General features: G+C 39.5%; 1 protein-coding gene across 1 annotated transcript in view; it reads right to left on the reverse strand.

Annotated features, from left to right (window-relative positions):
• Positions 1-5,559: 5,559 nt before the first annotated feature.
• The window catches only part of dgkb (diacylglycerol kinase, beta), a 119,774-nt gene continuing 104,776 nt past the window's right edge, over positions 5,560-20,557 (reverse strand). The window contains exons 23-26 of the mRNA XM_041793564.1: positions 20,195-20,390; positions 12,001-12,121; positions 11,693-11,753; positions 5,560-7,352 (exon numbers count right to left, since the gene is read on the reverse strand). Of these exons, the coding sequence (XP_041649498.1) occupies positions 7,245-7,352; positions 11,693-11,753; positions 12,001-12,121; positions 20,195-20,390 (486 nt within the window). The 3' untranslated portion in view covers positions 5,560-7,244. The remainder of the gene's footprint in view (positions 7,353-11,692; positions 11,754-12,000; positions 12,122-20,194; positions 20,391-20,557) is intronic.

Consider the following 20,557-nt stretch of genomic DNA (forward strand, 5'->3'; position numbering starts at 1 on the left):
AATGTGTGTCCTAGGACATGGCTCAGTGTTGGGCAAGCTACCTAGAAAATACAGTGTGCTAAGCTATACAATGAAGCTTCATCTAACTAAAACTATGTACACTAGACAAAAAAGCAAGATAAACAGCAAAAGCAGCTTGCTCCATCTAGGCTAACAACAAATACCACTTTGTTAAATATCTCAGTAACAACAGTACAACTATATGATGAGTATTTTTAAAATTACAAGAAAAACAATGACAAAAAAAATTAAATAGAGATGCATCTTTTTTTTTGATCCATTGCGTCTTATTTGCAGAAATTCATAGAATGACACAAATTGTTTCGTACAGCAACACAAATCAGTGGTGAGGATGATTCTGTAGCTCTGTCATGCCTCTAAAATCTCTCTGGATCCTGACGGAGAGCTTCATAACAGCATAAGCTCGTACGCCACAGCTGTGCCAAGTTAGAGAGCTGGAGAAACCTTAAATTCAGTTTATTTTAGTTATTTTTATGGTTGATATCCACTTAAAACTACACTGTTTAAAGTGAGGTTTCAGTGTCAGAGAGGGAGAGAGAGAGGGGCCTGTCAGAGGTGAGGGATTTTATTTTTTAATGTGCGAAAAATTAGTGTCATGAACTGGCTCAAAGTAGGTGACAAAGAAGGGGAGTCATACATGAAACAAGTTTTAAAAGAAGTTAATTTATTACAAATTAAAATAATCATAATTATGTAAGTCTGTAAGATCAGTTGTGAAGCGATGTGTGTGGAGTGTCGTCGAGTGCAAACGAAACCCAACCAGCTGGTGGAGGCCTGGGAGGGAGAGAGGAGAGAGAGATGTTAGAGTGGAAGCTACTTAAATAAGCTGAGGCCTGATTAACACAGGTGTGCATAGTTAGCTGCTTAATCCACTGATGGTCCTCCTGACTCTGCCTATTGGCTGCTGAACCAGGAAACCAAACCAACCAAACTCAAAGGCATAGGGTAGGCCGTCACAATTAGTATGAAGAAAATGGACTCAGTGCGCAAAGGCCTTTTACTTGATACTCTGGTACTTTTTCCACCTCTGCTGATGACACAAAAGCACAGAGAGAGAACGATTCCACATCATTACCCAAAAGAACGAGAACTGGAGGGTTGATATCTCAGTGTTTATTTTAAGTGTAGTTTAATTTGGTTTAATTTCATTTTGAGTAAATCCCTGCTGCGGCTCCTTTGCTCATGTTTCTGGAGGATTGTTGTTGATTTTGATGTGAGACACATTTGAAGCATGATTGAAGTTAACCAATGAGTTAGAGCAGTGGTTCCCATAGTGGGGGACGAGACTCCTGGGGGGGGTCACAAGAGACCAAAGAGTGATTGCGGGGTGCTTGCTAAAAATACAGAGAAATTTAAAATGATTTAAAATGGTATATTTGGGGGCGCACAGATGGCCGAGCGGCCTCCAGCGCTACCCATACGCGCGGGCGGCTAGGGTTCTCACCCGGCCTGTGGCCCTTTGCCGCATGTCTCCCCACTCTCTTCTGTTTCCGGCTCTGTCCACTGTCCTCCTCCTATCAAATAAGGGCATTTATGGCCCAAGAATAAATCTGAAAAGAAAAAAAAAGTGAGATATTTGACCTAGTTCAATTTAAAATAGAATTAGCTATTAAGTAATGTCTGAGCTTGCAATGCATACAAAAACTTCTTAAAAATATACATTTCTACAAGACGCTTGTGCAACATCATATTCTTTAACCTCCAAGGACAGTGGGGGTCCCTGGTCTTCCCCCTGTATTTTGGGGATCACAGGCCCCCACCTCACTGTACATTGCATTGTAAAAATGTAAATGTATGATGAACACACCAGCATTCACAACTTTTGCACATAAACTCCTAATGATTGGAGAAAATGCAAATACAAATAAATTAAAACTTTCTCTGTGAGAAAATTTCATCTTCTATTGAATGCTTGAGGATTTTTAAACTCACAGGAGGGGCAAGGACATGTAAAGAAGGAAAGTAAATGGTTAAACTGTGGGCATGCGTTTTTTCGGTCCACCAATCAGAATAGATTTCCTCTCTGGTGATACAGGACAGATCTGGGATAAACCCCTGAAAGGGATCTTTACCATTGCATTAAACACTTGACTGAAAGATGGACATATCGGAAGCCAGCAGTGGTCACTGGTGCCATCTTGGATCCAGGCAGGGTTCCTTTACCAGGCAGGTGAAGTGGATGTGAAGTGAAGCACCGTGTCACTCCTGCTGAACCCCCCCAAGGACCAAGAAACACAGTTCAAGTGCAGGTGTGCACCCATCTGACACCGAGACATGCTGTAACAAACAAAGTGCCAATCTGTGGGGATGGAAAGACTTCTTTTTTTTAACCACCATTCCTGAAAAGTTGACTTTCTGAAGATAAGAGTCTGTACTGCAGTCAAAGAAAGTCCTCCAGTCAAACACACATCAGCCGTTTTTACATGTGCAATATTCCTTCAATTAAAATCCCTCAGATGCCAAATGCACTGGGTTCATGGATGTGACTACAGTGATGTGATTCTGATGTGGGTATGCATAAAATATCAAATAAGAATAAAAGCTTTTAGACATGTGCAGAGCTGTTCCACTGGTCCAGACTGTCAGAAACAGATTAGCCTCCATGAGTTTTTCTACTTTAATTTTTATCGCAGCTACTTAAGCTGTCCTATATCTGTGCAATAGGCACTTAACATCATTACAACATTACAGTCAACACTGGGATACTTTTGGGTTTCATGCTTTACATTTTAATTCTAGTTTAAAACTTAAAAAAAACAAACAAACAAACAAAAAAAAACGTAAACAACAGAACAATTGAGCAATTTATTGACCACTTACCAAAAAGGAAACCCTTTGCAGTTCCCCTAAATGCCAGATCTGATTATTGGATTTATCCAGATTTTGGCCCAACTGGGTCATCACTGCCTGAATATAAATGTCAGGAATGACGAACGCTCCTGTAGTGTGACGTAATCAACGGTACATCCAGGACACCCCACGACCCCGATCTGACAAGAATGTTGCAGCAACTTTTCTTGCATCAGCATCTGACCTGATTTGGGCCACATGTACCCAGGCGCTGACTAATAGGTCACACACATAATAGGTTTTAGTAAGGCTAACTGGGTTAATTTATATGCATGTTATCACAGTGGTTCCCAGCCCCTTTGTCCTTGGAAGCCCCCATACTTGTAGTAAAGCAGGGCCCACATGAAAAAAGTGATACATTACTATCACTTTTGTGTCAGTATTAGCTAACAGCAGCACTGCAGTAAACTTGTATTACAAACTTTGTGTGGTGATGAAGCTTCAACTTGCAGTAGTTAATCCAGACAGAAATACAAGTTACTGTATGAAGTCAGTGTAGCAGTGGTGTTTGGAGTCAACGGTCAATGCACAAAGAATACCAGACCATATTCTCAAACAACAAAAGCTTTTATTATCACTTTTCCCAGTCAACATTTGCGGCAGGCATAGTTTGTTTTAGGCAGAACGACATGGTGTGAATTCTACAGTGAATAAGAGCAATAAGCAAAATTATAATAATAATAATACTGTATACAAAAATACAACCTCACTGTACAAATGCTGCAGAGTACAAAGCAAAGAGATGGAGACTAGACCTCAGTCTGCACTGGGGTGTGGCACTTTTCAAGACTGAAAAACAGCCCAATTTTTTATTCTTTGAAAATAGGCAGGAGAACACTTCTGTTAGAAAGAACATGTTTATCACGTCTGTGTCATATGTGTTTGCTTTTGCTGAGACTGAGAGATAAATCCTCTTTAAATGCTGAAATGTACTGAAAATACTGTCAGTCAGTATGTTTACATGCAGTTAAGTTGAGCTACTGTTCATCAAACTACACAGAGAGTCATTCATGAGTACTCTTTCCATCTCCAACACCTCTTTTAGCTGAAAGTCACAAGTATGCATGGTCATGTTTTAAAATGCAACATTGGCATTTCATAGTAGTGATGATGCATGCCACCTCTGTAGCTCAGGGGTTCCCACACTCAGCCTGTGACCCTGGAAATAATGGTACCTAAATTTGGGGATCCCCACTGTATCTGAAGATGTTTTAAGCTTAGTTGCAAACAGCCATGCACATTCAAATATAGACTTGGATTGTAAGAATTTTCTACAAATTACTTTGATTTTAGCATGAATCTCGCCTCATGACTGTTTTATTTTTTAACTGAACTTATTTTATGCATATATAAATAAAATAATGGTTGAAATATACTATTTGAAATCATTTAAATTTATTATTTGTTTTTTGGAAGGCATCTTGAGACCCCCTCTCAGTGTCTCCCAACCTCTTGGGGATCCCACTTTGGGACCCCTAGCTTATGGCGATAACTGAAGGCAGACTTTGTTTGATTTCTTGTGAAGCACTTTGTAACTGAACTTTTGAAAAGTACTATAAAAATAAACGTATTATTATTATTATTATTATTATTATTATTATTATGTAAAATAAGTCCACCAATACTCCTTGATGTCTCATTTCACTTTAGAAACTCACAGAAAGTTCGGTGGACAAGTTTAAAGTCATCTCCACCTTGTTTTACCAAACATTTACCTTTTTAACGTTCCCTTATTTCCATTTTAATCCATGACAAAGTACTTTTCCATGGTTAGATGCATGCTAAACTCTTTAATCTATCCAAAATTCATTCTTTTCTTTTAAAATAAAAACAGATCTTTAGCCACAGATAGTCAGCTACCCTTAGTTTAAGTCAGGACAAAACTCCATAATGAAACAATACGGCTTTAAAGACCCTGTAAAGTGAAAATAAATCTGTATTTAGGTTTTTTTGTATGACAGGTCACCATGTTATGAACCCCTAGTTCAAATTTCAGTCAACTAAAACATCTCCAAATTTATAAAGTAAGAAAGTAAGAAAAATGAGGCAGTAAATCTGCTCCAGGATGGTGTGGGCATGTCTGTTGAATGAGCTGAAGCCACGCCCACTCAGGAGAAACAAAATCCTCTCAAATTTAAACTAATTTTACAAACTGAATTTTGACATTATGAGCAGAGTATAGCTGCCTGGCTATGTCCCAGAGAAGACACAACATATTTTTTCTGGCTCAAATCTCTGTTATGATGCTTTAAATGATCCATAGACCACTGTGGCCACTATATTTTACAAATTTACCTAACAATGAACAAAAAAACAGCATTTAACTGTTAACTTTCAATAAAGGCAGTGACGTCAGCTAACAACAAACTATACTGAGATAAACTGCTCTGTGATTTTATATTGTAGTGTTAGAGGGGCGGGGTCATTCCCTACTAATCCACATATTAACCCCGCCCACATTAAACCAAGCCAGGAAAGAGATGAATAACTTTCTAACGGTTTCATTCCAAAATTCAGTCACATGTAGATTTCAGTGTTTTCACATGTTTACAGCAACCTTATTCCAACTTATCTAGAGTGTTAAAACAAAAATTTTGGATCTCACTTTACAGGGTCTTTAAATGAAAATAGTGGAATTTTAAAATGCAACAAAGAGGGGAGATTAATTGCAATTTTAAGTTTAATTGTTTAACAGCCCCAGTAAATACAAAAGCACAGTTTTTGGGAGAGACTCCAAAATTAAAACTAGTAAGTGAGCAACAGAGGTGGGTAGAGCTGGGTGGTCTGCCAGCTATACTGTCAGGCATGTACAGAATTTTAAGTGCAGCAAAAGGGTGAAATGATCTCCAACCGCATCATCTATGTAGGTGTATTAGCCTAACTCGGAGAAATTTGATTAAGTAGGATTTTAGATCAACCACATGCTTATTTGTGTTTTAAAATCCAGTTCAAATCACAATAATTCAATTTTTTCTAACTGCATGTAAACATACTGATTATACCATATAGAAAATCTCTCTTTTTTACATGTAAATGACTTTGTTACTTTGCTACAGCATTTTATAAATAACTTGATATAAATATTTATTTTTTTAAAGTAGACTCTTTGAATTAAAGTGAACAAAAATATTATAAGGTATTATAGACATCATGAGCATGTGAGATTGGCAGTAAAATTCTTGCTGTAATTGTAGGAAGGAGTTGATTATTCAGGATTGATTCTTTAAATCAAGCCTGTCCAATATGTCAATAGTCATTTTGTATTTAGTCTTTAATAGTTTAATGTACGCTGGTATGTGCAGCGGACTGTAAACACTCAACAACAGACATTAGAGCAAATCAATTACCAGATGTAAAACTTTACAGTCACGGTAGAGACATGAATGAACATTAAACTCTTTTCCTTTTTTGTTTTTTTTGTTTTGTTTTTTTTTTTTTGCTCTAAAAAGTACCTGAGTACCTTTAAATACACACAGGATCCAATAAAAATGCAGCCATCTCATAGATAAAGTGTGATATGGTTAAACCGAGCAGCACTCAAGATTTAGATTTAAAAAACGATCAATTTCCACAAGTGTCAAAACAGATCCTGGTCACTCATGCAACACAAAGTGTGCACACAAATGGTGAAACTGTCTGGAAAAATCTCTTGTGCGACGTCAAACAAAGAGTGTCATGCATTTTTTATGAGGATCAATAATCATTCCTAATCTTTTTCACTGACGGAGCAGCAGCACATCAGATCAAAACATGACATTGCAGGATGACTCGCAGGAACCGTTTAAAGAAAGCCAAAGTGATTCTTTCCACAACTTGAAGCCATTCATGAGTGAAGCGCTGACCAGATGCTGAGCAAAGAAACTTCTTTCTAAACACTCGGAAAAGATCACCAGCAAAACTCCAGATATGTCAGCTTCAACAGCAGCGTCCTCATTCACTGTCCATCATGCATCAGGGGTATGCAAATGCAAAAAACCGTTAGAAAACATCAATAGCAGCAAAATATGAATAAATAAATAAATACATCTGTTCACAAAACACATTCTTCTGTGGGTTTTTTTTCCACCATGGCACAGATCACAACATCAGAAATAAAAACAGACCGGACCACCTGAAATAGCTTCAGTATTTTTGGAGCTAAACCACACTACACACTGAAGCATCAGTGTTAAAAACACTGCAGTCTGGATTAATTCAATCCTTCTCAGTGACATCTCTTTGCTGCAGGAGATACTTACTGCACCTACATCTTGCTACTGTACGCTGGGCTACCAAACAGGCATCAAAGACCCCCTTCACTAACGGGCCGAGTGATGATAGACTTGTGACTGCTGATCTGCAGGTGTTTGTGACGACTCAAGGGTCTTGAATTCTCAGTCCTTGCTCTCAGTGCGTGTTCTTCTGATGATGGAGGAGAAGAAACTCCGGCCTTGTGGAGGCCCAATCAACATGGGCGCCTGGTTCTTGTGGACGATCTCAATCTGTTATTCAGAAAGAGGCACGGAGGTACAAGTTAGTACCTAAATACTACAGATGGGACTGTCTTATTCCAACAGAAGAGGGGATGAGATTGTAAAGATGGGCAAGAGATAAAGTGCTTTGAACTTGTGTGTGCATATGCATCATGGCTGTCACATTCCTTTTGCATCCATTTGATGTGTCCTCCGTGCATACCCCCAAAAACTGATGCAACGTTGACCCAAGATTGACCCAGATTGTTCCATTTTGTGTTGTTTTAAACTACCTGTGATTGCTGGAATAGTCCATAGTGCATTGAAGATCAAACAAAAAAGAGCAAAACAAAATGGTGCAAAGTAAAAAGCATCACAGAAATGAGATCTCCTGATTTTAAATTATAGAACACATACAACGGGATAATAAATCTCAAAAACTACACTGCATCTCAGAGCAATACATATCATATGTATGGATTAGAACAGGGGTTTTCAAACCATGCCATGGGATTTTACGCAAACACATTATGTTACTGCAGCTATACAATAACTAATAATACTGCAACATGTGTTGGTAACACTTTATTTTAGTGGGCACTAATAACCTAGTAATTTTATTGTAAGAAGTGGTTATTATTGAATTATTTCTCAAGAATAAGATGGTAATTACCCAGTGATAAGTTGTTATTATACCAAGTAATAACTTGATAATATTAAGTAAGTATTCACCTAGTAATAATGTATTAATTCTAAGTAATTCTAAGTAATATTCTTCAACAATTTGGGGGCATTTTACCCTAACCATAATGCTCATAATATTGTGGCAATTCTTTGGAAAGTAGGTGGTATTTATTTATTTTTTAACATTGTTTTATTAGCAATTGCAAAATACACAAATAGAATCCACTGCTGGCATATACAGTTTTTGCATGTTTCCAACACAAAACAAAACAATATATTAGAGGTTAAAGGAAATGGACAATAATAATAATTTTAAGAATTAAATAAATTTAATTCAATGACAAAAAAATGAAAATAAAAATAAAAAAAGAACTAAAGTACATTCAACTTACATAGTCATGACAATACATACAAAAATAATAATGTATACAATTAACTAATAATAAAAGTGAAGTAGGTGGTATTTTACCGAGTAATTTGAAAAAAATGATTATACATTCAGTAACTCTTTCACTTCTTTTTAGGATGTTCCTAAGCGTGTATTTCCCCATTCAGCCAAACGCTCATTTAACCGACTAGTCCAAAGAGGAGAAAATCATTAGAAAATAGTCAAATTGATCACAGGGTTATTGTGCCAGCAGGTGTGATGTAGCCTGATATACTCTCAACAGCATGGCTAACATTAGCAGCTAGCTCCGCCAGCCTTCGTTGCTCTTTGCAGATTAATATCGTGCTTTGATACGTGGCCTCTTTTTACTTCAGCCTTCGACAGCCAATGTATCACTGCCATTTTCTGCTTAAAAAAACTGTCATACCGCACTGTTCCTATTACACGCTAACCGCCAAGCTACCGCTAAGCTTCTCACATTTACGTCTGGTGAAATGCCGTGGGAAAGCGCAGACAGGAAGGCAGCAGCCGTTAACTGAAGCAACATCGGTCTCTAGTGGCGGGAGACGGGATTTCAAGCCCATGTTTATAAGAAATGATAGGTAATTAGTTTAACCTAATCATAAATCTCGTACTGGCTAATTTGATGAACTAATATAAGTGTTTAACCATGTGCATCCCTAATCTTATACTGTCAAAACCAGACTGTAAGTCACATGGGCTTTTGAGGTGTCCCCAAAAACAAATGTAAGCTGGCTTCCTGCGTGATGGAGCCACCCCAAAACATTCAGTCGATAGGTGAGCTCACGCCTGTGGAGATGGTTGTAAGTACAGACCCACAGCCTGTCAGCTGCTCTGCCCACCAATGCTGTCATCTTTTGTCTTTAAATCAAGGATCTTTTTAATCAAACTAACACGCAACAAAAGTGTGTTACGGGACATTGTACCACTGTTTTCTTTAAATGAAGGATAATGGCCTAATCAAGAGGAAATACTTTAAAAAAGTGCCACTTTCAGCCTGGTCTGTGTTGCTTTGAAGTGTATAGAGTACATAAAATTGCAATTCTTTGAGTGTCCATTTGAGGCTGGCAGCAATGATGATTTCTCCTCATTAGGTCCCATATTGGAATCACCAGAACTTTCTCCTAATAAATGAGGTTTCATTTTGTCTGCCATTTTCTCCCCACAGAATGTAATTCTATAATACACCATCAATTAAAAAAAAAAATCTCCTGGGTCCATATGGGTTCTTGTCAAAGTGGGTCTGTTAGTTTCTGATAGTTGTTTAGGGTCTTAAATGTAGAAACTCTGGGTGTAAGCGTCTGATAACAAATGGTTACATACATTATGGTGCATTACAGCACAATATGGTCCAAGTGGGCACAATATAGACTAAATGTTGTTTCCAGGCAGTTTCTGCAGAAGGTTGAGATTGTAGATCAATGAAACAACAAATATCAACCATCAAGGGTTGTCATATTAAACACATAGTTCATTATAATGTTGCATTAAGGAGTCAAAGCACAGTAATGGGGAGAGGAAATGCTACCATCTGCATTAAAGGGACAGCGCTCCCTTCAAAGGAAGCTGCCATTTCTTCTACTTGCACTCTGACTCGGTAGCTTTTGAAGGTTTTCTACAATCATTAAACTGGATTGATCCTAATGTTTTTGATTCATGAAAAATATTATAACCTTTTAGGAACGGGGATCTAAGGGAATACATTGGAAGGATGATTGCGCTCAGTTATAAAGATGCAGCATTAAGCATTTATGCACATCAAGAGCCCCAGTTACAGAACATTAGGGGTTTTAAAAATTAAAAACAACCAGAAAATGGCCCCTTTTTGTTAAACTAAAAGAAAACAACATATTTAGGACAAAAAATAACAAACATTAAACAAAAGCACTGTCTGTAAATATAATAAAATTCCAATTTGCAGCAGTTCTTTCAGACCTAGTTATCAAAGCAACAGTGATACATGTAATCTGTCACTTCAAAATGCAAATGGATTGATGGTGTTAAATATGTTATGCATGCAGAGGAACTGAGACTCATTTGCATTGTTGTTGTTGTTGTTAATATTTAGTGGGTTAACATCCCAACAACTGTGATGTTTTTATAAGCATTTAACAGGTCGACTGATTGAAAATTCAGCTCTGACGTTCAGTTTGAATCTCTCGTCTTTGAAATGATGGATTACCAGAGCCTAACTTTGCTCAGCGGAGCTGTGCCAGCAGACACAAGAGCACTTGCAGGCCACTCGTTTTGTCATGCACTGGATGTTTTTTTAGCTTTTCTTGAGCGATCCATATGTAAATCTCAGCAGCACTTCATCTGCAGTGGTGTTTGTAATTAAAGCTAAACACAACCGTAATCAACGCAAACTGAGGAGCTTCATTTGGAGAAATGAGCTTCATGGACAGAGGGCAAACACTTGACGAGTTGCATGTATGAGAAGTAGACGGCAAACAAATTATAAGACTGCTAAACAACACAAAACTGTGGTAGGAATACAGGGATGGATACTGCAGGAGATTTGAATCTGTCATTTATTTAAAGAACAATCCTTTAAAATCTTGTTGAACAGTAGGGTGTGTTCACACCTAAGCTTTTTGCTCTGTTTTAGATGAACTCTGGTGTGCTTTGTTGGATAGTTTGGTGTGGGGTACTGCACTCAAACTGGTACAGACCAAAAAAAAAAAAAAAAAACCTTGACTCTGGCCCTTAAATTAAAACAGAGATCTCAGTTTGCTTCCAAGTGCACTAGAGATCAAATTGGCACAGGTGGGAACGGGATCTGAACCAAACAGAGTTAACCACCAGTGCATTGCTGGTTGACTTTGGTCAGATGTTTCAGAAATACACAGCTCCACACAACATTATAGTGTCTGTAAGCAATGTTAAATGGATTTGCAGTGTGGCTAGCATAAGCATTAGCATCCAGTCCTCCTTACAGTGAAGGTTTTTATTCATTCAGGGCAAAGTTATCCAGGGCTTGATCCAAAGGGTGCAACTGGACTTGGCTGAGGTTCTTGAAGACGTTTTATAACTGTGACTAAAGCCAGTTAGATACATTTTACCAATAGTAGAAGCAGGCAACACCGTGCATGTGACTTTTTTTGTTGTTCTTTTGCATGTTTGGATCAGCTCATATCCATGACACTTACAGATGTCAGGATGTAGTAAAATGAGGATTTATTACATGCAAATACTTGAATAAGTTGCATTTCCTGTATGAGGTATTTTGTTTTTCATACACACTAAAAATGCACAGAGAATGTATTAAATGACTTACAGTACATGGTGTCTGCATCCATGGTTCTCCATCAATCTGCATTGGCAGGGATTTACTGGTTCTGTCAGTGACATAAACACATTGTATTTAACTTTTTTGGAAATAGACAGGACGACATATTTGGTACATTCAAATCAAAAAATCTTAAACAGAAGATTACTGCAGATTAACTATTGTTGTCTTGTTTTTTAAGCCTTTTAGCAAAAATATTATTATTTGTTGGTTAGATTAAATCTACTCCACACAAAAAGACTTTGAACATTACATAAAGGACAAATTCATGAGCTAAGGTCCATCTGAACTCAGACCTGATGGTCACTGAGGAGCACTGGGCCAGACGTCTTCCAGCGCTCTTCAGGCCGGTGTAGATCTGACCCATCTCCATCGCTCCCTCCAGACCCACCACCTCCAGGAGCTGGTCAGACAGATCTGAAACACACAACAACACACCTTATGCCTTACTTGCATTGCTATTACCACCTTTACATATTTATACATCTTCACTTTCACTGCCATTAATTTTGCTAATGCTAGCATCACAGTGATCATTGCTTCATCTGTTAGAATCAATCTTACTCCTATAATCATTACTAGAACAGCTTAACTGAGCAGTACTACTTCACTGCTGTATTCATTAGTAATAGTTCTCTCTATTTCATTACCATCCTAGCTGCTAATGCTTATACTGAAAAAGTGAAAAAAAGATCAATTTGTGGCTAAATACAGGATAAAAGCCTGAAAATGTGAGGCTTATAAGGCCTTTCTTCATGTTCCTTTAGTTGTCTTTGTCATTTTGCACAATTAAAATACAAATGAAAGCGTTAAAAAGCAAGCAAAGTACACCAATAGGTACTGTAAGTCCATTCCTATGCTGGTCTTTGAAAAGCTGCAACGAAAAGGTGAAAGCTGTTAAATTTTCATCATCGAGACTGAAAACTGTCCATAAGAAGATATTAACAGTAACACAGAGAAGTTTTGCACCCCATTTCTGCTCATAATTCTCCTTAAATCCTGCGAAAGTAAAAGTAAGACACTCTCACCACAGCGGGAGAGAGGTAAACTAAGATGAAGGACATGCACCAAGAAAGTGAGGAAGGAAAGAACAACATAAGAGAGACATATTGTCTTCCTTACTTAAGACTTTGCTTCTTCTTTTAAACATTCAACAGTCACAGTTAAAAAAAGAAAAAGGCACCAAGAACAACAGGCTACAAACATAACAGCTATTAATTAGATTGCACCGGCAATGCAAAGCAATCTTGTGATAATATAATTATTAATTTCTCTTCTGTTTTGCAGTTATGAGCATTGATTTTGGCCCTGCTGGAAGCCCAGAGTCACGCAGGGCCCATCTGTTTCAGCGGCCCGCTATGCCTCCGACTCTCCATCGACTCGTCCCTCCACAAATTAAGAAGCTGCTGCCTCTCGGCTGGGAGCTCGCAGGCTCTAATTGAAACTAAGACCCATTTTTAGTCGCTGGGTGCGTGAGAGAGAGTCAGCTCGCTGTCACCGCTGCTGCTGCTCCATCGCTGTCATGTTTATCTGAGCCGGCGCCGTTTCCTGAAGGAGTGTCGTAGGTAATGTTGCCGCTGTCCTGAGGTGTTGTTGTCGCTGCCGAGCTGTGGTGTCCAGCTGTCACCATGGTGATGGACATGCGTCTGACTCTATCTGGGTGCTTGGCTGTGAATGTGGAGCTTTCCAGGATTGGAGTGGTTGAGTGTGCATACATGCTCAGCAGGTTGACCTCCTGACTCCGGGCTTTAAACCTGCCCCTCCTCCGCTCTGACTTCTCATGTTAATGCTATCAGCTCACACTGGCTATCGCTGACACCTGTGATGGACGGCGTCACCATCACAGGGATTCCTTGTTGCCTGGGGCTGCAAACATTTAGTATACCCAAGAGTCCTTAGACCAGAGTCTGTCTGAAAGATTTGCACTTACAGTCAGATTTGCATCACCTTTTAGACTTACAAACTACTCCCACTGCCTCCCACTGCTTATATAGTGTCTTTGATTTTTAATCAAAACGTGAAACAACACATCAAAGATGGAAAAACACCCCATTGTCATAAACAACAGACTGATGATTTCAGTGAAGACCTTTGTTTTACAACGTTAGATACAATCTTGATCAAATTATCACTGAATTTCCACTTTATTTTAAATTACCAGCCATTACTTTTTATATTGAAGGTGCAAATGGAACAATAATCAAAACTGGACTCCGCCAGATATAGAAAACACTATCGTGTTTATTTTCCAGTGAGAAACTGGATGGGGACCCAGCTGTTCATACACATCGAGGCTGGAATTAATAACGCACAAAATTAGCAGCATGTTGTCAGATACAAAGAGAAACTTTACTTACTTCTAATATCAAGAGCCTCTCTCAATAGATGAAGATAATTAACAGCTCAAATGTTGTCCGTATAAACAAAACAGACATTATACCTCCCTAAATGTGAAACTTAAACCTGTTAACAAAATGGACATGGACACAAAATATAAAACCAAGTTAGACATTGAATGATTTTACCCCATTTATTTTACTTTATCTTTTCTTATAGTGCAGATAGTATTCAGACCTCCTTCACTATTTCAAATGTTATGTTGCAGCCTGATGCTACAGTTGAAGAAAACGTCCCTTTTTATTCTCATTAATCTACAGTCAGCACCCTATAATGACAGAATGAAAACAGAATTTTAGAAATTTTTGAAAAATGATTAAAGATAAAAAAATTAAATATTGCATTGAAATTAGTATTCAGAGCCTTTGCATAAACACTTGAAATTTAGATCAGCTTCCTCCCATTGCCCTTGATTTTTGCAGAGATGTTTTGTGCACCTTGTCTGGAGTGCACATGTGGTAGAATAAGTTAACTGGACATGATTTGTTTGCAAAAAATCCATATGAATTCATGGAGTTTTCTTGCATTGAGGAGAGGTTTCCGTCAAGCCACTCTGCCATAAAGCCCAGATCGGTGGATGGCTGCAGTTGTGTACATGTATAAATCTGGAACTTTGTCACTTCTTCTCACAGGATCTCCAGAGCTTAGTCAGAGTGGCCAAAAGGTTCTTGGTCACATCTTATACTAAGGCCCTTCTCCTTTGTTTGCTCAGTTTGGCTGGAGTTCCAGCTCTTGGAAGAGTCATGGTTTTGCCAGCTTCCTCCATTTAGGAATTATGGATGCCACTGTGCTTTTGTAGCCTTCCCCAGATCTGTGTCTGTCAACAATCAAGTCTCTGGGCTCTGCAGGCAGTTCCTTTGACCTCATGGCTTGGTCTTTGCTTTGATATGCACTGTCAACTGTGAGGCATTCTAGAGAGAGGTGTGTGTGCCTTTCCATATCATGTCCATTCAAATTTAATTTTGCACAGGTGGACTCCAGTCAAGGTGTAGAAACATCTCTGCAAAGATCCAGAGAAATCGAAGGAACCCGAGTTAAATTTCAGGTGTTTTGCAAAGTGTCTGAATATATGATATTTGGTTAAACTGTTGGAAATTGATGGGGTAATGAGTGTAGAATAATGTGAATAAAAATGTGTGTGTTTTTTTTTTTTACTGTAGCATCAGGCTGCAACATAACAAAATTGAAAAAAAAAAAAAAAAAAAAATGAAGGTAGGAAGGTCTGAATACTTTCTGAATGCACCGCATACTCCGGCAGTGCAAACAGGAGTGTAAATGGGAGCGTAATATTGACAGTTGGATTAGTGCAGCATCTGCAGTGATGCAGTGATGTCTGTACCAGACTGTTGTGGTGAAGATGGAGCACAGTCGGAAGGCAAAGTTCTCAATTTACTGGGCGATCTTCATACAACCCTCACCCTATGGTCATGACCTTACGGTAAACACTGAAAGAATGAGATCAGTTGAAAGGGGCCAAAATGAGATTCCTAAGAAGGGTTCCTGGGTGCAGCCTTAGAGCTAGGGTGAGGAGCTTGTGTGTCTGGAGGGAGCATGAAGTAGAGCTGCTGCTCTTTTGTCTCAAGAGGGGCCGGTTGAAGTGGTTTGGGCATCTGATTAGAATGCCTCCTGGTTGCCGCTTTGAAGAGGTCTTCTAGCTGTGTCCAACTGGGAGACCCCGGGGTAAACCCAGGACTTGCTGGAGGAATTATTTATCTATGATGGCCTGGGCATACCTCAGAATCAACCAGGGAAATGTTGCTGGGGAGAAGGATGTCTGGGCTGACTTGCTCAGCCTGCTGCCACCCCGACCCAGACCTGGATAGCGGAAGAAAATGGATGGATGGATGGATGTAAAGACCCGAGGAGAATTTTTAGGGGCTTTCACTGTTTTTGGATAAGACAGTGGATAGCCTCACAAGTCAAAAGAGAAAGAGGGGAATGACATGTGGGACAGGAGCCACAGGCTGGGCATGAAACTAGGCTGCATGGTTGGAGGACTATAGCTTCTGTACATGGGGTGCAATCTGACCACTAGATCTGGCCACTGGTGCCCTGAGCTAACAGATCAGTAGGTTATATGTGAGTTTTGGTTCGTATGTGATGCAGGCAGTCCATTAAGTAGGCCATAGACTGTGGTTCAGTGGGGGTGTGTTTACTTCACTTTTGTTTAATTGTCACTGTCAGACATCTACTTGTTGAGACTAGCATTTGGACTCCAACACATTAAGATCAACAGGGTGAAAGAAGGACATAAAAAGGAAAAGGATTAAAAGAAAGACAGCACCAGGAAAAGAAGCCAATCAACTAGGGGTTAAACTAAAGAGGAGGAGGAGGAGGAGGCCAATCTTCCTCCGAAAGGTTCATAGAGCTTGTCACGGAGCATCAGTCCCAAGCATCAACCCCTCCACCCACGCATGGACCCCCCTGCCATCACCCCCTCCCCTCCCCTCCCCAGCAAAAACCTCAGTCCCATTCTAAATAATTCACTCCGCAGCCATTCCCTTCCACCTGAGGGGCTTGTCTCCTGGCGTCACCAGCGGGACGATTTAACAGCTCTCGAAAGGTCAGAGTTTTTTTATCCCCAGCCTCCCTCCCCACCCTCTACACACCCACCCACCCACCACAAACACACACACAACCACAAACACACACACTCCCAGAATAATCCCTGTGAACAGTTTGATCCGTACGTCGTGCCCCCTCTGGGCTAATGCACTCCTGTGTTTACCTCTAAATACGCTGTTCTCTTGATCTGACAAGTTAGGCTGCTCACCTTGAGGGCAACCTTGCACAAGGGCATCCCCTCACTTACGCACACATATACCCAACAAAGTGCACAGCCACCCACGAATACACACATCAATAAAAAGACACAAATGGGCATGAGCAGACTCAGACGTAGAGGCCTCCCCTCTCAAACTAAGTGCCTTCTCTGGTTCAGACTGGGCTTTTTTCTATGACCACAAACTCAAAACTGATTGATTTTTATTCAGGGATTAATGGACTGTTCATTGAAGCAAGACTAGACTTTAAATTGATCAAAGATCTCCCTCAGTCTGCCCTCTCTTGTATAAACCTGTACCTTCATCCCACAGAGATACTCACATTTAAAAGTCACAATCGTCCTGACACGATGAAGTACGTGGTTAGAGGCATATCTGTTTTCTTAAGGTTGAATCTGCTCAAAATTTAGCCTGATTTCTTTTCAGCTGTACATGCCAGGAAGAGAGTTACAGTACATTAGATAGACCTGTTAAACTGCTCATTAACACAAATATCTAATCAGCACATCATAGCAGCAACCAATGAATTCAGGCATGTTGACACAGTCAAAAGAATGTACTGAAGTTTTAACTCAACATCAGAATAAAGGGAAAACAGGTGATTTGAGTGACTTTGGTTGCTTAATTGGCGAGCTGACCAACATACAAGGGCTTTCCAAGGACATAACTGAAGGCTTTAGGCTAGAAAAGAAGAGGAAAAGCTTTCCAGTGTAGTTTGAGCAACACTGTTGCAGCAAGAATCAATGAGAAGGAAGTCTCATTGTTTAACAGGATAGTTTTGTTGAATGACTGTTGTGAGAAATGAGCTGCAACTGGTTGGTGAAAAGCAGTAATTTGATGGTATCAGCTGATCATATCCAGGGCACATGACTAGTAGCCATTGCAAAGCAGATGGATTGGCAAGTTCAATGTCTGTCATTGGGCGTATACATCTTGCAAAGCGCCAGTCCGATTTAAAGAGAAACAAGCACTAGCTATGAGCGTAAACCATGGCAGCTGGTTAAGAGATTAGCACAGATGTAGCTATGTTGTAGCAGCAGTTTCATCAAAACAGGGCAATAAAGATGTTACAGTAGCATTAATACAGCGGTATCGCAGTGACTGAAGGGCCTCAGTGTTGTCACGGACATGTGATGGTTTCAAATAATGGGTGTTTAGGGCAAAAATTGTAGGTTTTTTAGTGAAGCAGAGCAAAGGGAAGTGGGAACTACAGTTCCCATCAGCCCTTGTGTATCTATCATCCGCTCCACTCGGCTTAAACTAACAGTGCGAAAATGGTGGATATTATGAGCGATGGGAAGGATCAGTCAATGGGGACACCCGAGCACCCAAGTTTTTGGGATTGTGGAGGCTCCAGTGACTTTTAAATCTAATGTGTAGAAGTGACAAGAAATAAGAAAGAGGAAAAGGTGACAAACAAAAACAATAAGCAGAAACTGCCAGACGGTGGTGATGCACTTGATTAGTATTAATTTAGTTGGCTTAAACTATGACTAAAAATGTTTGTCGACAGCCTTCTTTTCCATGAGAAAAACTATACCAAGACTAACAACAGATCTGTGATGACTAAAACTGAAAAAACTAAGTTTCATTTTCATCAAGATGACTAAAACTAGACTAAAATGTAATTTAGTTTTCGTTAGACATTCAAAATCCGTGATATTTCTCCACTGTGGGTAAATCTGTCAAAAAACAATGCATCTGTATCTATTCTGCCTCTCAGCTGAAGAAAGCAGGGACCCCAGGTTTAGCAGAGTGGACTAAAAGTAAAGACTAAAATGTGAGGACTTTTTATGGACTAAAACTAGACTAAAATGTTTTGCGTTTTCGTCAACTAAAACTAGACTAAAACTAAAAAAGATAAAAATGAATAGAATGTGACAAAACTAAAATGCATCTTATTTAAAGACTAAAACTGAAACTAAAATTAAAAATAGCTGCCAAAATTAACCTAAATTGAATTGAGGAATATGAGTTACATAAGGAGCCACTCGGCAAATCATCACCCTAAAAAGATTAGCGAAGATGGGCAGAGCAGAATCCAGCCCCGCCAAAAGAATCTTAAGGAAGCGTTCACATTCCCCTGTCCCACCAATCCCCACACGAGGGCTCAACAGATCACAAGGTGTATCTGTGAATATATTTGGAGGTTTGCCCCAATCTTGGGGTGTGAAGTCAGCGTTTTCCAAAGAGTTCCAGGTTTTGTTTCTCTAAAAAAGTACCAGGTAATTAATATGCTGCATTTTGCACTCCCTGCAATCACCAAAGGTGGTAAACAAACAAAGCCTAATGAAAACATGCAAACACAGACAGTAGGTACAGGCTGGAAGAAGCACTGTTGCAACCTATTTAAGTGAAGATGTGATCCAAAAAGATGTGTTTTTCATCTGCTGATGCCCTTACCACAGGGTTGAAAGGTAAGCGGCACCCTACTCTAACAGCTAGTTGAGCAAAACATAGTGGGACTATCAATGTTTTTGCCGGTAAAATCTTCTACCAAATCTTTGTGAAACTTTTGCTTTAGCTTACAAGTCCTTCAAATGGCTCACAACATTTCACCTGTTACCAACAGAACAGGTGACTCATTCTGCTAAATTCATTCATATATTCTCATTGACGGGCTTCCTTTTGACGTAAATGGATTCGGGGTATACCCAACACCCCCCTTCGTCTGCTCCTATTAACTGAACCTGTCCACTGGAGCCTGCACAGACCATTAATACACCAGTGACAGTCCCAAACAGTGACATGATTGCACCACTTCTTTGCAAACAAAACCTGCTAGCTATGATTCACCTTGTCATCTTTGAAATATTCATGCACTTGGGAAAAGTTTGGTCTAAAGTCTTTGATCCATCTGATAAGACCAAGGACACCTACGCTGTCAAACCTGTTTAATGTTCAGTAATATCGTCCATTATTAGGACACACCAAAAATAATCTCTGTATACACAGGGCTTTGAAAGGGCTGTAGGTGACTCACCGTTTTACCACCATGTGAGTCCCCAAACTTTTTAAAAACACATCAACAAAAAGATCTGCAAGAGTCTACAGCTGTCCTGTTGGCAAAGTCACAAAGACAATTTTAACAGGGTGACAAAACCCAAGTAGTACTGAAAATTTTTTACCTCCAGTCAAGCCCCAAGATTAACAATCTAAACTAGAAACACTGTCTTATCTCTGAAACCTTAAAGATGATGTGTTTTAATGTTGGTGAGATTTAATTGTCCTGTGTTGCTTAAAGATTTTTAGACCAATAAACATTTTTAAAACAGCTAAAAAGCATTTATGCTAATGGTTGAGATGATACCTTGGACTGCAAACATGAGCTCTTTTGGGTCAACCACTGGCGTCCTCTTGTCTTGGCTCTTTTTCCCACCCTTGCGGTTACCCCTCCTCTTCTTGCTCTCGCCCCAGAGGTTGGAGCCGCCGTGCATGCTGGGAATGTTGAGGATGGCGATGCCTTCCAAGGAGATGCTGCTGAGATCCAGAGTGATGCCATCACACTATAAGAAAGAAGGAAAAACAGGGGAAAAGAATGCATACATAAAAATATTTCTCTGAATCTGTTCCTCTGTTCTCTGTCTTTAACCTGAGTCTTCTATTCATATGAACCTGAGTGCAAATTTGTATTTATTCCATGGACTTTACACAATGTGATCTTTTCCTCTTG

This window comes from Cheilinus undulatus, linkage group 8, assembly GCF_018320785.1.
Source record: "Cheilinus undulatus linkage group 8, ASM1832078v1, whole genome shotgun sequence".
NCBI lineage: Eukaryota > Metazoa > Chordata > Actinopteri > Labriformes > Labridae > Cheilinus > Cheilinus undulatus.